The sequence below is a fragment of the Phaethon lepturus genome, unplaced genomic scaffold, assembly GCF_000687285.1.
Source record: "Phaethon lepturus isolate BGI_N335 unplaced genomic scaffold, ASM68728v1 scaffold6190, whole genome shotgun sequence".
Lineage (NCBI taxonomy): Eukaryota > Metazoa > Chordata > Aves > Phaethontiformes > Phaethontidae > Phaethon > Phaethon lepturus.
Genome location: NW_010511086.1, coordinates 17,326 through 33,138, shown reverse-complemented (window position 1 = coordinate 33,138; position 15,813 = coordinate 17,326). Strand labels below are relative to the sequence as shown.

The 15,813-nt window shown below is 44.2% G+C and overlaps 1 protein-coding gene across 1 annotated transcript; it reads right to left on the bottom strand.

Moving 5' to 3' along the window:
• Positions 1-5,185: 5,185 nt before the first annotated feature.
• STMND1 (stathmin domain containing 1) lies at positions 5,186-15,246 on the bottom strand. Its single transcript, XM_010282717.1, has 5 exons — positions 15,163-15,246; positions 14,120-14,300; positions 11,808-11,962; positions 5,823-5,948; positions 5,186-5,392 (listed from the first exon to the last, which is right to left on the bottom strand). Exons 1-5 carry the CDS (start codon positions 15,244-15,246, stop codon positions 5,186-5,188), a joined length of 753 nt encoding a protein of 250 aa, XP_010281019.1.
• Between the last annotated feature and the right edge of the window lie 567 nt (positions 15,247-15,813).

Sequence of the window (15,813 nt, the reverse complement as noted above, 5' to 3'; positions counted from 1 at the left end):
CCTGCCCGGGGCGGCGGGGGAAGAAGGGGCGACCCCGGCGCCGCCCCGAGCACAGCCCCGGGCTCTGCCCTCCGCTCCTGCGCCGGGGCGAGGGTGTGGGGGGTGTGAGGGTGTCCGCTGGGGATGGCCGTCTGCCGTGAGTTATACCCGGCTCGCAAGGGATGAGGAATCTTTCGTGGACCGGGAGGAGCACGAGGCTGTCTGGAGACTGAAGATGATAGAATCACAGAATCGTAGAATGGTTTGGGTTGGAAGGGACCTTTTAAGGTCACCTAGTCCAACCCTCCTGCAATCAGCAGGGACATCTTCAACAAGATCAGGGTGCTCAGAGCCCCGTCCAACCTGGCCTGGAATGTTTCCAGGGATGGGGCATCTACCACCTCGCTAGGCAACCTGTGCCAGTGTTTCACCACCCTCACTGTGAAAAATCTCATCCTTAGACCTAGTCTAAATCTACCCTCTTTTAGTTTAAAACCATTACCCCTTGTACTGTCACAACAGGCCCTGCTAAAAAGTTTGTCCCCATCCTTCTTATAAGCCCCCTTGAAGTACTGGAAGGCTGCAATGAGGTCTCCCCGGAGCCTTGTTTACTCCAGGCTGAACAACCCCAACTCTCTCAGCCTGTCCTCACAGGAGAGGGGTTCCATCCCTCTGGCCATTTTTGTGGCCTTCCTCTGGACCCGCTCCAACAGGTCCGTGTCTTTCCTGTGCTGAGGGCTCCAGAGCTGGACGCAGGACTCCAGGTGTGGTCTCACCAGGGAGGAATAGAGGGGCAGAAGTAAGTGGACATCTTCTACTTACCTGTCCCTTTGCAACACATCCACCCCATCTCTACTACCTCCCCTATCACAATAGCTTTATCATTCCAACCTACTCACTGCAAACACCCCATATCCTCCAGCTCATACCACTGCTCCCCAAATCCCTACCTTCTCTCTTCCTGTAATCCCCCCATGTCCTTACCCCTTCCACACCCTCACGTTCCCATCACACCACTTCCACCACTGATTAACAACACAAATCACAGATACCCTGGAGCAACTATTGCACACTGAATGCTTTTTGAAAGTTCTTCTCTGCTACAGATTTTCAATACCTTCAGTTTGTGGCAGCATTCAAGATGACCCACTGCTGGTTGACTGCCACCACCCCATGTGCTGGTCAGGGGGGCCAGTGCCTGGGAACAGCTGGATGAATTACATCTGAGCGGGATGGGGAGATACCAAGGGCCCTTGGTGAGGCCACCAACCTGCACGCATTGGCTTGCCATCGGTGGGCTATCCTCTGTGGTTTCTCCAGCAGGGAGCACACAGGCCTGGCACATTTTGTGCTGGAACTCCAGTAAAATCCTGGGGACAATCCCTGTGACAGGGAGAGATGGGAGCACCAGGCGTGCTGCACAAAGCCCTACACTCCGAGGTGTTTGACTTAGGAGTTACAGCATTATACTCTATCCATTTCTGCATCGTGTGAACAGGAGGCTCCAAAATGCCTCCCCCCACCTGTTCCCTGAGGCAGGGGCTCATTGCCTCTCACAAAGACATCTGAGGGCTTTAGAGCAGAGACTGAGAAGTCCCTGAATGCCACGGGTAGGAATCATTTAGCTTGCACATAACCTGAGCATTAGTGATCCTGATGCTTGTCAGGCTCAGGCGTCCGTCACTCTGGCTCTGTTCACCCAGTTGCTCAGCCAGTTTGAGTTCAGTTTTGGAAAGTGGCTGCCCTCCGGCAAAGCTCAAGGGAGCAAATTCAGGCAAACCGCTCTTATAGAAATAGTTCCATGATGGTTATAAGTGTCTGAAGAGAGCAAGCCCTGGCTGGTCTGGCCTACTGAGATGCTCCTGCCTCCCCTCCTATCTCTGCCCTAGCATGGGAGAAAAGGCATCTTTGCCTTTGCTTAGGCTTGGGTGTTTCTTTCCCTCCACTCATGGCTTGCAGAGAGAGATCAGTGCTGACAGGGAGCTCTCTTGCACAGTTGCTATGGTGCTGTGGGCTCCTACTGCCTACATGTTGCCTTTCCAGATCTGTCAAGGGACAATGGTTACTGCAAATGTGGCTGTGACACAAGTCAGTGGTGCTTGGTCACGGGCTCTGCTGAACTGTGCACCAAGGTCTTGGGTTAGAGACCTACCAGTCAAACGAGAGAACATTAAATACTTGAAGACATTTTAAAAGCGGACACCTGGCACCTACTTACTGCCCTGCTTTTTTTGTGCAAGCAGTTAGCCATGACTAGGAGCCCTGCAGTTGTCAGCTATACCTCAGTGCAATTTTATACAAAGGAATGTTCACAACGTCCCGTTCCTGTGAACGCAGTCAAAACGGCAGGCTGTTCCTTTGCTCAGAAATGTAGCTTTGTTCTCGCCGCTTAGCTATTCTCTTAAGCATCAAGAGACAAGTCCAACATCCACTGAAGGTGATGGAAAGACATGGTTGGTTTTCAATGGGAGTTAGATCAGTGTTCAGGTAATACACAATTCAGTAAGGCAGGCTTTAACTGCTTCTCTTATTAGTAATATAAACATTTGTTTACTCAACAGAGAGATTTAATCTTTATTTTTAAATGATTTCCAAGTTCAGAAAAGATTTAAACTGTGTGCCCAACCAAGAGTTTGTATCTTTGATTGCAGGAAATTGCAATCCAGAAACTTACAGATTGCCCAGAAACTTACTGTGACAAAAAGTATGAAATAGTGGGTTTCAGCAGATCCTCCTAACAGAGGCAATAATTAACTTGTGAACATCACACAAGGAGAAATCCATCCATTTTTTTGGAGATTGCCTTCCACCGCTTGTACACAATGTTCAGCCTCTTCCAACAAGTGTCATAGAAAGACTCCAAATGTTACTCCCACTGATCTAATGGGGTCAGCCAGAAAACACAACAACACCTGGGCAAAGCATATACCAGGCTACCTACCTTTCAGACCCTCCCTGCCCCGTGAGGTGGATGTGGAAAAGTTACCTGCTCTGGGCTTAAACTCTTGGATGTGCTCAGGAGGAATAATTGAGTTTTTCCCTTCTGAAACAGGTCTCTGCCCTCCCCAAGTAAAGCTGACAAGCTAGACAGCATCACCCCTCAGCCCACCAGTTGACCCACACTGTGCCACGACTTCGTCTCGATTCTTGGATTCTGTGAAGTTTTTCGAAGTAGACTGCTATTAGTAATGACACCTACAAAGGCCCTCTTGTTTCTTGTTGCTTTTTTCAGGGTATCTTTGCTGCATAGTTGATTTGAGAGACTAGCAGTCACATCTGACACACAGATGAGCCAGGCAGGAGCCCATGAGCGATCCGATTACAAAAAGGCACCTTTCCTGATGCTGTGCTTCTCGCTCCGTATCACAAGGGCTTATCGGGCTTTGTGCTGCAGGGAGCTAAGATCGTCACTCAGAAAATAGTGAAAGAAATGGAATTGGCTGTGAACAGACTGTTGTTTGTCCTTCTGAAACTATAGGAAGGCACTGGGAGACTATTAGCACTTGAGCAGCTTCACTGCAAGGAGAGGTAAAGTGCTCCGACTTGGTGGAAGAGTCTGTATGGATATATATATGCATACACTGTTTTTTATTCCAAGCCTGGCCAGGTAGCCTTAGCTTAAAGTACTTAAGAGACAAAATTCGGTGAAGAGCCTGGGTTAACTGTGAGGTGAGAATGTACCCTCAGATCTCTCTCTTCTATTTGTCAGATTGTTGGATATTTTTGAATGTGATGAGTAAAGTTTCTCTGTTTCCTATGGTGTTTTTTCTTTTTCCTGTTTTTCTACTGTTCTTTACAGGCAACACAGGGTGATTTGCAGGTTTTCTTCTCTATTGCTAATAGAGTTTTTTCACAAAACCTGCCAATTTGGCTAGAGCTGGGCTGAAAGAATAGTCTTTTTCTGATAGCCTGCCTTACTCAGCTACTCAGGTGGGATGCCAGCTGCTCAGGAAATGAGATGAGCTCTTGCTCCTCCCCTTAGTGATTTAGTACAGGTCTGGCAAGAGAAGAAGTAGCAGGAAAGCTTTTTTTTTTCCTGAGGGTGATAGGGAGGACTACCATGAGACTGTAAAAATAAGGACTACCTTTTATCTGTTCTGCAGTGCTTGGCCTGTGATTTAAGAGAAGAGTGGTCCTATGCTGCAGCTGAATTTCCTTGGCTTGGAAAGGAAGAATGTGTCCTGTAGCTGGAGGTAAGAAAGTAAAAAGCCAAGGTAGGAGTGAGGTTGAGTGTGGTGGGGGATTGATGGGGGAAGGAGATGGCCCAAATGGAAGTGGGGATGGGTATGTTTAGAGGTGGACCAGAAGGGGGTGGCAGAGCTGACAGCAGGGAGACCGTGAATGGCCCAGTTGCTTTACTTCCTGCTTTTGGAAGAGCTGGCTGTAGTAAATGTTGCATGCGCATCGGAAGTAGGGCGTGGGAGATTCCAAAGGCTGACCAAACATGTTGCTCTGTAACAGAAACAGTCATCTCCTTCCATGTGGGCAACCCAGCTGTGCTTTGTGTATCTCAGCTCATTAGTTATTTTCTCTGTTGGAGTTCTGGTACTTGTTCTGTCCTTCCCTTGTATGCTCGATGCTTGCCAAATAGATGTTCTTGGGGCCTGTTGTCACCTTACTATTTGAAGCTCTCATCTCTTTACCTGTTGCTCTGCACAGGAAGTTAAAAGTCTTTGTTCTTATTCTGAGGACCCCACTATGTTCTGCTGCCCCAAATCCCTGCTGGTCACAGCTTTTTCCTTGCGCACTCCTGTTTTTGTGCCTTCCCTGTGAATACGATGCCTTTCCAACCTCCTGTACCCTGCTCCCTAGGGAAAGGGAATCTTTTCATGGAGCCATTAAAGAAGTGAGCTAAATTTAATAATATAATAATAATAAAGAAGTAAATTTGGTAGAATTGTGATGATATGTATGTGCTTGAACTTAGTGACTGGCTGGTTACTAATTTGCTGGCTCTTCTTGTTTATTTTGTTACTTTTAGTTGGTGTGTAACAATTAAGATTAGGTACCATTTCCCCAGGTGAGATAAGTAGCAGCAAAACTCAGTTATGCCCCATGATAATTCATTTACTTGTGTGTGTGTCCCCCCTCCCAAAAGACAGCCGCAGGGAGCAGAGGAAATCTTCACTTTTGCAAGACAGCTGAGGTCCAGACTGTTTCATTGATGCAGCTGTAAGTTATCAGACTTGGTGACAGACTCCTGGGTCTAGTTGTTTGTGGCTTCTACTGTAGTTGTTTCCTTCAGGAGGACCCCTGGCTCACCATCTAAAGGTGAGGGCTGAAGGGTATCTGTATCTCCTTGACTTTCAAAACTTGGGCAGTCCTTTTCAGTCTGTTTACCTGTAGTTTGGTGAGCAGTTGCTAGAAAAAATGTGATGTGTTGTGGCACTTTGTTCAGTTCCTCTTCCCTAACCTAGAACAAAACAACAAAATCCCTCAACACTTTGTAATGAGGGGTGGAAGTAGATGTGTGTCAAACACATGCAGCAGTTCTTTCTATCTTTCTACTCAAATGTGATCAGAACGTTACTCCAGGTAGCACTGAATTTAGTCAATTTATTCTGATGTCCATGGAAGATGCGTCTTTTGCTACAGGTGAGGAAAAAAAAGACTGCTTCAGAAGTTTTGTCTTATGCATATTTTTAGAGTAATCTTCCAGGCTTTTGGCAAAAGTAAACTTGGGCTTCCAACATCTATGAGATTAATGTAGCTGTGCTGCCATTAATCAGGTTTTGGTAGTAGGTTGTACATAAACTGTCTGCATTAGCTTGATTTTATAAAAAAGTAGAGGGTTTTAGGTGATAAAGCAAACACTGGAAAAATACACAGCAGAATTAGATGACCTGTTTTATCACTTCAGCAGAAGTCTTCATGTCCTCCACTGTAAAATCACCCACTTCCTTGTTTCCAGACTGAATTTTTTCCAGCCTAGCTGGTGGCTTCTTCAGTGTCTTTGCCAGGGCATCACTCTGTAGAGACATTAAAAGCTTTCAGCAGAGTGTATTTTGACGTTGGGGTGACGCTTTGCTGCTTGCCTTCCGCTTTTTCTCATGCGTGGAGGTGATGGACTCTGATACCAATGAAAGCCTAGAAATAATGATGTGCTTGCTAATAACCTCAGTTTTTACTCATGAGCAAGTGTTGTCTGCAGTGAGAATTCCCTTTCTCTGCGGAGTGATGTGTCTGAAGCTTGCAATGTTGCTGTACACCAAGCAGATGTGGGGATTTGGTAATGAGGCCCTAAGTATTTAGGGAAGTTACTTTATTACTGCTGAAAAGATTTAAGAATGGTTTTGTTAGAGCTTCGTAATCATGATACTGCTGGTCTCTGCTGCATCCAAATGAGCAGCCTAATCCTAGAGCTCCGCCGCGGAGAGTAGCGCTTGCTCCTGAAGAGATGCGGTCATCGTTTGATCAGCGGGGAGGCTGAATTCTACCGCTTTCTGTATGGGTTTAGCAGTGCTAAAACTGCTTAACAATCTGAGGACCTATGGTTGAAATAATCACTATCCTGTAACAAGTTTCCTGAGTTACCTGCTCCCCAGACTTTTATTGATGTAAATAACTCTAGAAGTCAGGCCTCTGCCAGAAGTGTTAAGTGCTGCAAATAGTATAGAGGATGACTCATTTAGTGAGATGAAGGTGGAGCATGAATCAGTAGGAAGAAAACTGGTATACAAAGGAGACGTTTTGAATGCAGATGACACAAAAAAATCTGAACAAAGCAATGTTCAGTCATCATAAAAAATGAAACAGAAGACTTTTGAAAAAGAAAAATTCTTCTTAATGACAAAGACTATTCTAGTGAAATCCCAAAGTGGGAAGGTATTGCATACTAGGCCTGTCATTCCTTACCCAAGATAAACTGTGGACTGCATGGGAAGAGACGAATGGAAAATTCTTCCCAATATGTCCAAACAAAATGGAGTATTCAGCAAGCAGGTTGCTTTCCAGATTGTTCTGTGTCTATATAAGTTGAGAAAAGAGCTTATTTTCGAGCTAAACAGTTTTGGGAGATCAAAGCTTCAACAAACCCATGCTGAAAGCTAACAGCAATGGAAATGCTAGAATAATGACCTGTGTGCATCCCTTGTAAATATAAGTGGATCAAATTCCCATAGACCATTCTGTCTGAGACTACAACTGTTGGTCCTTTTGCTTACCCTCTAGCTCACACACATAGGAGTGCCTTTAAAGGTAGACTTGGGAAAAAGGTACCCCATAGATGATCTCCTACAGCTGCTGGTGCACTATGAAACTAAAGTGTCTAGTGCTGCCTATAATACAACTCCTGCCAATTCTTGGGAGTAGGGGTGTTTATTAAGAGCTTAATGTAACTCTTCGGGGTGAGGATTAAACATTTTCATGTTTGACATCAGCTATGATTCTTTGAATATTAGGAAAAGTTTCTCCACTGAGAGGGTGATTGGTGACTGGAACAGGCTCCCCAGGGAAGCAGTCATGGCACCAAGCCTGTCAGAGTTCAAGGAGGGTCTAGATGACACTCTGAGTCATATGGTTTAGTTTTAGGTAGTCCTGTGAGGAGCAGGGAGTTGGGCTTAATGATCCTTATGGGTCCCTTCCAGCTATGATTCTATACAATCTTTTTTTAAGCACTGGAGGGAAAAATTGCAGTTACTTTTTGGTTTTTCCCTCCCTAAATTCTGAAACATAATGGTGCAAGGAAGCCTAGATACCTGTATCTTAGGTACAAGCTCTAGCTCTGATGGTATTTTTAGTAAGAGCCACTGTTAAAATTGTAGAGGCTGGTTTATCCTGTGGCATATATGGTTATTCCTTGGCTTTGTTACACTAGACCCATAAAATGTTGCTCTCAAAAGTACTGCTTCTTTAGAGCTATATCACTTAGAAACAGGTATAACAAGGCATCTTAACCTGTACTGCTTGGAGTTCCTTTCCTCAGGATAAAGTGAGGGATGGTTGAAAGACTGAAGGCTTCCAGCATAGTTGTTTCTCAATGCTGGCAATGGCAGGAAATCCTAAGAAGTCAGGTAATTTTGCCAAGGCTTAAGGGATGCAGATACTTGTATGGAGCAGACCTATGCACAGTTGCAAAGATATCTCTATCTCCAATATTACTGTAAAAACAATCTAAAACCCGGCTGTACTAGTCTTTCATAGAGCTGTGAGGTTTGTGAGCTCACTTCTTCATTGAAGCTAGTGCTGGATTGAAATTCAGTGTAAAGGTATTTGTATTTACTTCTGGTCAATTCCAGAATCTCAGGTATGACTTTACCTGTGTTAAGGCTCAAAATCCAGAGCTGTATGTTGTAATTTGGAATATGTCTGGGTAGTAAACCTGTTCTACTGCATCTGCGTTACAGAACATCTGTGTTGCAGAACTACATGCACAGGCATGTAGTCCCTCTATTCACAGGTAATCTGCTGGATTTGAGCTCTGATAGAATAAATTATTCTTACAGGAGGTAGCAGAGGCCAAATTTTCTATTGCTGCTAAGGGAGAGCTAATAGTTAACAGCTAGTGACAAATATATGTTCTCATTTGTAGGTTGCCCAGCAGTGGGCCCAGCTCAAATGTAAAATATCACTTGGAACCGTTGGCTTTGCTGGTGGAAAGACTGGCATGGCTGAGTCGAGACTGCTGGTCAAACTAAAGGGCAAGAAGGAAATGCATAGGCAGTGGAAGCAGGGACAGGTATCCTGGGATGAGTACAGGGACACTGCCCAGTTGTGTAGGGATGGGGTCAGGAAGGCCAAGGCATGGCTGGAGCTGAGCTTGGCGAGGGATGCAAAGAATAAGAAGGGCTTCTACAGGTATGTCAGCCAGAAAAGGAAGGTCAAAGAAAGCATACCCCCCAGCTTGATGAGCAAGACTGACAGACTGGTAACAACGGATGAGGAGAAGGCCGAGGAGCTCAACAACTTCTTTGCCTTAGTCTTCACTGGCGATGTCTCTTCCCACATCTCTTGAGGGGATGGACTGCAAGATGAGGACTGGAGGAGCAAAGTCCCTATCACTGTAAGAGAAGATCGGGTTCCAGACTACCTGAGGAACCTAAACATATATGTCTATGGGACCTTATGAGATGCATCCCAGAATCCCAAGGGAATTGGTTGATGAACTTGCCAAGCCACTCTCCATGATACTTGAAAAGTCCTGACAGTCAGGTGAAGTCCCTGGGGACTGGAAAAAGGGAAACATTGCACCCACTTTTTTAAAAGGCAGCAAGGAGGATCCTGGGAACTGCTGACCCATCAGCTTCACCTCAGTGCCTGGAAAGATCATGGAACAGATCCTCCTAGAAGCTATGCTAAGGCACGTGGAGGACAGGGAGGTGATTTGAGACAGCCAGCGTGGCTTCACCAAGGGCAAGTCCTGCCTGACCAACCTAATGGCCTTCTATGATGGAATGACCACATCAGTGGACAAGGGAAGAGCTACCAATGTTGTCTATCTGGACTTGTGTAAGGCCTCTGACACGGTCCCCCACAACATCCTTTTCTCTAAATTGGAGAGATATGGATTTGATGGGTGGACTGCTGAGTGGATGAGGAATTGGTTGGATGGTCGCATCGAGGGTAGAGGTCAACGGCTCAATATCCAGGTGGAGATCAGTGAGCGGTGTTCCTCAGGGATCCATATTGGGACCAGTACTCTTTAATATCTTCATCAATGACATAGTGGGATTGAGTGCACCATCAGCAGGCTTGCAGACGACACCAAGCTGAGTGGTGCAGTTGACATGCCTGAGGGACAGGATGCCATCCAGAGGGAACGGGACAAGCTCAAGGAATGGGTCCCTGTGAAATTCAAGCCAAGTTAAACAAGGCCAAGTGCAAGGTCCTGCACTTGGGTTGGGACAACCTGTGGTATCAATACAGGCTGGGGGATGAAGGGATTGAGAGCAGCCCTGCCAAGAAGGACTTGGGGGTACCGGTGGATGAAAAGCTGGACGTGAGTCAGCAATGTGTGCTTGTAGCCTGGAAGGCCAGCCGTATCCTGGGCCACATCAAAAGCAGCATGGCCAGCAGGTCGAGGGAGATGATTCTACCCCTCTATTCCGCTCTGGTGAGACCCCACCTGGAGTCCTGCATCCAGCTCTGGAGCCCTCAGCACAGGAAAGACATGGACCTGTTGGAGCAGGTCCAGAGGAGGGCCACAAAAATGCTCAGAGGGATGGAACCCCTCTCCTATGAGGACAGGCGAAGTCTGGAGAAGAGAAGGGTCCGGGGAGACCTTATTGCAGCCTGCCAGTACTTAAAGGGGGCTCGTAAGAAAGATGGGGACAGACCTTTTATCAGGGCCTGTTGTGTTAGGACAAAGGGTAATGGTTTTAAACTAAAAGAGGGTAGATTTAGACTAGGTCTAAGGATGAGATTTTTTCACAGTGAAGGTGGTGAAACACTGGCACAGGTTGCCCAGAGAGGTGGTAGATGCCCCATCCCTGCAAACATCCAAGGTCAGATTGGATGGGGCTCTGAGCACCCTGATCTTGTTGAAGATGTTCCTGCTTATTGCCGGGGGGTTGGTTTAGATGGCATTAAAAGGTCCCTCCCAACCCAAACTATTGTATGATTCTATGAAAGTACAAGATTTATTTTTAAAAGCTGTACTGATTTTTTTTTAAAGACAAAACAAACCTGCCTTCCTCCTGTTGGGAGAACAGAAATTCTCTAAGCTGAAATGGCACAGATTATTTCTGTCAATAAAAGAGTATGTGTAATTTAATACCAGACAGCTTTTTAATACAGGATTTAAAAAAGAACACACACTTGCCTATCTTATGAAGGGGAAAAATACAAAAACCTGCCTGCAGTATGTTACCTAAACCTAGCTATGGAGCAGATAATCCTCTCAGATACTCAAAAATCTATGAGGGAAGTAAGTAAAGGCTATAGAGAAGCTGTACTTGGAGACCTTCCAGCCAGATTTTTCAGTGCTGGCAATAGGAAATGTGTTTCATTTCACAAACAAATGTGGCCATTACAGTGGCCAGTGTAAGGTGGCACTTGCTTGTTTAGACCTTCTTATGAAAGTTTCTATTTGAGTGTCTGAGGTTAGAGATGCATGAATGGCTTGCCTCAAGTGACAAAGCTACTCAATCATCCTTTGTTTGAGCTTGAATTGTTCCTGTGTTCAAGCAGTGGTGGGATTGTGCTTTGGATGACACATATCCACAAATGTGTTAAACTTCTTACAAACTCCCTGAAGATCTTCTCCCTCCTGACATCTGTACTCGAAACCCTACCTGGAAGAGGCATCTGCTCCTTAACGCAATGCTTAACAACAAAGAATGAACTTGAGTTCAGAAGCCAAAATAAACCTCAGGTTATCACTCAGAATGAAAAGAAAATGGACGCTAGCTTCTTATTCAAATACCAGCTCTCTAATTTCTTTTTAAATCCATTTTCGTAGTGGTTTCTTAGTCTGAGAAGAAATGTGAATTGTAGATTTCTCAGAAGTGTGAATATTCAGGATTTCTGAGGTTTTAATTTAAGTCTAATTATAAGCCCTGACAGCAGTATTTCTTCTAGTTTTGTGGACTTGAGGAACAAGTTTGTGGCATGTGACTTTCAGTGAGCTTTTCAAAGAGCAAGTTCTTAGTATTGTCATGGTCTCCTTTGTCCCCATTTGAAACAAGCCTGGAAGCTGTAAACAACTGAAAACTGCTGCCAGCTTCTGTTGTATTAACATCCCCATAACACAGTTCTCTGTTAAACAGCTTGCTTCTAAATTCTTAGGGGAGATACGCCTGGATGCTTTGCGTGTGCAGAAACTGAATCTTGGGGTGCTCGCAGCAGGGTCAGAGCTATAGCAGGGTTCTGTCTCCTATAATGACACTTACCTTGTTTTCATGCACTTCTCCAGTGCTGGCAGTGGTTATTAGGCTCTTGGTTACTCCCTGCATCCTCAGCTCCTCAAGAATGTCTGATGATTTTTGCCTCTCTGTTTCCTGTAAGGGCCATGATTTACTGATGAACTTGCTCGTGAGCAATGCATCTTCAAAAGATGAAGACATTAAGACTTAATACTTGTAGAGCACTTGGCATTCAAACAAAGCTTCATGATGTATTTCCAATGCCAGAGTTTTTATTTAAGAGGTTACAAACTGAGAATGTCCAGTGGAGAAGGCCTGCTCGAGGCTTTCTTCACTGCTTAAACTTTGCAGTAAGCTTTTTAGTGGCTTGAAAAATGGTGCAGGCACCTAGTTCAGTTTCTCACTGTAGTCAGTTACATTCAGGAAGGCATGGGAGCATGGACTGAAGGGCTGTGAAGCCAATTTTTGAGCATGTTCCCAAAGAGGGTCCATAGGGAGCTCTTTACAATTCAAGTTCTCAAGGGTTCTGCGATCTGGTCAGAGAAAGCCAGGCTGGGACGGCATAGCACAAGCCTACTAATGGGCTGTCTTGTGAAGATCACTGTGTTCTTCAGTTAAATGAACCCAAACTTTCATATGCTTTCGTGGTCTATGACTTATGTTGCAGCATTGCTACATTTGAGTCTGATCATAAGCATTCCAACACTTAATTATATATTTATAAACAGCAACTAAGAATAAAAACCAAATTATTTTGATAACCCTTCTGAGTGGCTGGTTAGTTTCCACATATTAGACATGAATAAACAAAGAACAACTTTATTGCCAAGATCCATCAGGTTTTTCAGCCCTCAGTTGGCAGTTGTACCATCTGCCCAACCTCTATTGGCAGAAGTTAGAGCTTTTATATGAAGAATGCTTGGACCAAATAAAAATCACAGTTATTTGACATCTGCCAGTCTTTATAAGCAGAATGAGTATGTCTATGTTGGCTTATTGTTTAGTTGTAAAACAAAAATATACCACCTTATAGAAGCTGACTCCATACCTCTCCTAAAATAACTGAACCAGTCACTCAAAAAGCACTGGGGTTCAGCTGTCAGTCAGAACACGTAAATGTCAGAAGCCAGTATACAGCAAAACATATCTTTGCAAAAATAAAAGCATGATGAGTGGGCAGCATTGACGAGTGGTGTGAATTTTTATTGGTTTTACTAATCTATTTATTCGGGAGAAAAAAGTAATTGAAATATTGAGGTATGTGTGTGTTTTTTCTTGAAACAGAAGACTGAAGCATGATTTCGAAAACTTTCTGTTTAGAAATTTCCTGTGAATTATCTTTTAGCAAGTGGGAGGAAAAGAAGCTTGAAATGAAATGAAACACTATTTCAGAGCAAGCAAATAATTTTGTTCCATCTGAAATGAAATCCTTTTGTCACATCCTCCTATGGCATTGGGAGTTAAGTCCTCTTTAATGAATAGCAAACACCAGTAATTACTCCTTTTGTGTTCAATTTGAAATATTTTATTACAACCTTTGTTTATTACAGAAAGTAAACAACCACTGTAGATTTTCCATTTAGTGTGTTTGTGGAATGTAAGCTGTTCTTGAAACAGCTTGAAAAATACAAGGGTTAAACTACAAAATTAGGGGGTTTAAATGCACCAAAGATGGCGCTGCTTTTCCCTTAGCAACTCTTACTACAATGGTATCCTAAGACTATAGAAAAGTTTGGGTTTAAATGTTCACTTGTACTTTAAAAAAAAAAAAAATTCTTAGCAGACCTTTGCTTATCGTCATGATGACTTCTGGCATTTTTTATAGTTTTCTCTATGTGACAATTGGCTCTGCAACTTCCAGTTGCAAACTTAAGGAATAATATGGTGTTTACATACTGTCTCTACTTGATGCTAGTCACGGGCATTGTATTGACCATTCTGTTGTAAAAACTGACTCACTGTTAACAGCAGACTGACAGCCCTCGCGTGGGCAATGCATCTTCCCAGCGTGCCATAACCCCAGTTAGAGAGGGCTACTCCTGGGGACAGGGCTGAGTTTGTTCTCTTGGTCTGTTCCAGGCGTCTGCCAAGAAAAGTATCTACCCTGCTGCCTGTTCTGGTAGTGAGGGTTGAGTCATGTTGCAGAACATAATCATCGTCTAGGAAATACTTTCTGCTACTATTGCAGGGTTTTAAACCAGCGCTAAGAGCTCAATCCTTGTGGTGTCGCAGCACGAACATTTCTGGGTATAGAAGTTGGCTGTAGCAATAGACTCTCAAGATTATCTGCTCCTAAGTCTCTGTTTGTGGAGCTGGTATGAACTTCAGTTACTGTTTACCTGTACTTTGTGCATTGCTGCTTTTCTGAGATGATGTAAATCTTCCTGGTAGTTCTTCAGGGCAGTCTCCCTGACTGGTCTCATCTTCAAGTTTGGCTCCAACCTTTGAAGTGCCTGTTGGCCAAGCTGCCCCATCCCGTGAGAGGACAGCCTCTGTTTCAACAATGCTGTCACTTTTAGTCTACAAGAAAATGAAGAAATAAATGAGAAGCTCCTTGGGCTTCTAAATATTTAAGGTGATATCTAGAATAGTTCCACAGAATTAGCAGGTTCTGAGTGGAGAGGAAGAAGTGTTCCTGATACTTATCCATGTTCTGCCATAGGTGGATGTTGATGGTGAGGAAAGGTCTTTTGGAGCATTTTGGAAAGAAAGCAATGACCTTAAGCCTAAATGTATTCATAATCTAGTTGACTATACTGGAGTATTGTTTCAGTATTTTAAGTGCCTTCTGTATGTCGATCATTGGTTAGAAATTTAAAACTGAGTTTTAAATTAGCACTTGGTGAGGTAACTTGTGCACCTTCTAGACAATAGCTTTGAACCCCCAAAGAATGCAAGATTAGAGCCTAATGTATTCTTGTTTCTTCTCTGTATGTTTGGGCTTGAGCCAACTCAAACTTCCCAAAGTGTCCATGCACATGTATCCTGTAGTATCTGTATATACACAAGCCCCCTGCCTCATAACAACTTTTTGAGGCAAAACCTACCTTGCTGCAGTGTTGTAATTCATCACTGGTGTGGGAGCTAAGTGCCTCTAATTGTATCTTTAATGAGGCAAGTAAGACGGACTGTGAAAAGCCACTTTTCAGTTGCTGCAAAATCAGGTCATGCATGAGGCCAAATGGTGAGTCTGCTTCCCCTATAGCATAAGCATTAAGCTGAGTGAGTGATAACCCTTCTCTTAAAGAGCTCCCCAACAGATTTAGAGCTACCGTTAACATCAGCAAAACCATTTCTCTGTATGCATCTGTCATTGTACACTCGCGTGCTAAGACCTCTCCTAACATACTTTGTACAGAGCCTGTTTGGAAGAAGTCACTACCTGGCCTTTGGCTTCCTGGTTGCTCGGTAGCTCCTCAGAAGACAGCTGTGCGACAGTGACCCTGTTAGAAATATTGCAGCCCATGGTGAAACTGTGACCATCTGCTTCTTGCTGCAAGTCCAGGGAGTAGAAATGCCTTAGTCTCTTCCTTGGAAGCTTGGTTATTCGTTATCACCATGGAGTCTAACTGTTGCCAGGACCTGTTGCTACAATAAATAACACCACAGAAGGCTTTCTTCTTGTGTCCCAGCATACAGACGTCACCATCTTTGTCCAGGCACTCTCATCTGAATTTGAGAGGGAATGTATTTCTTTTGTGCAGCTGGGATGTTGGTCTGAGAGCAGCAAATCTCTACAGGTCATTCAGGGGGTTAGTGAACCTTCTGTGGGAAGTCAAGTGAAGACACTTGAGTATCTGCAGACATTTTTTCCTTTTTTTTTTTAAATGAACAAGATACTGTTATGCAAAATACACACACATTTCAGGGTCTGGTTGGATTTCTTAAGTATTCTTCAGTACCACTAGCAATTGGAAAAGGTCAGTCCAGCCATGGTTTATACTTCCAAGAGGTTGTTATAAAAGATAGCAGAAAAATATTAAGGCAGTGCTGTCAGTTGAAGGTCATGACTGGTCATGTTTTGTGTCACTCG

Excerpts from the sequence above, each read along its gene's own strand:
- STMND1 (XM_010282717.1), bottom strand. The coding sequence starts at position 15,246 with ATGGGCTGCAATATTTCTAACAGGGTCACTGTCGCACAGCTGTCTTCT. Across the intron at positions 11,963-14,119 it reads CAGCAATGCACAAAGTACAG|ATGCATTGCTCACGAGCAAG; the intron begins GTAAACAGTAAC and ends CATCTTTTGAAG. Across the intron at positions 5,949-11,807 it reads GAGAAGTGCATGAAAACAAG|AGTGATGCCCTGGCAAAGAC; the intron begins GTAAGTGTCATT and ends ATGTCTCTACAG.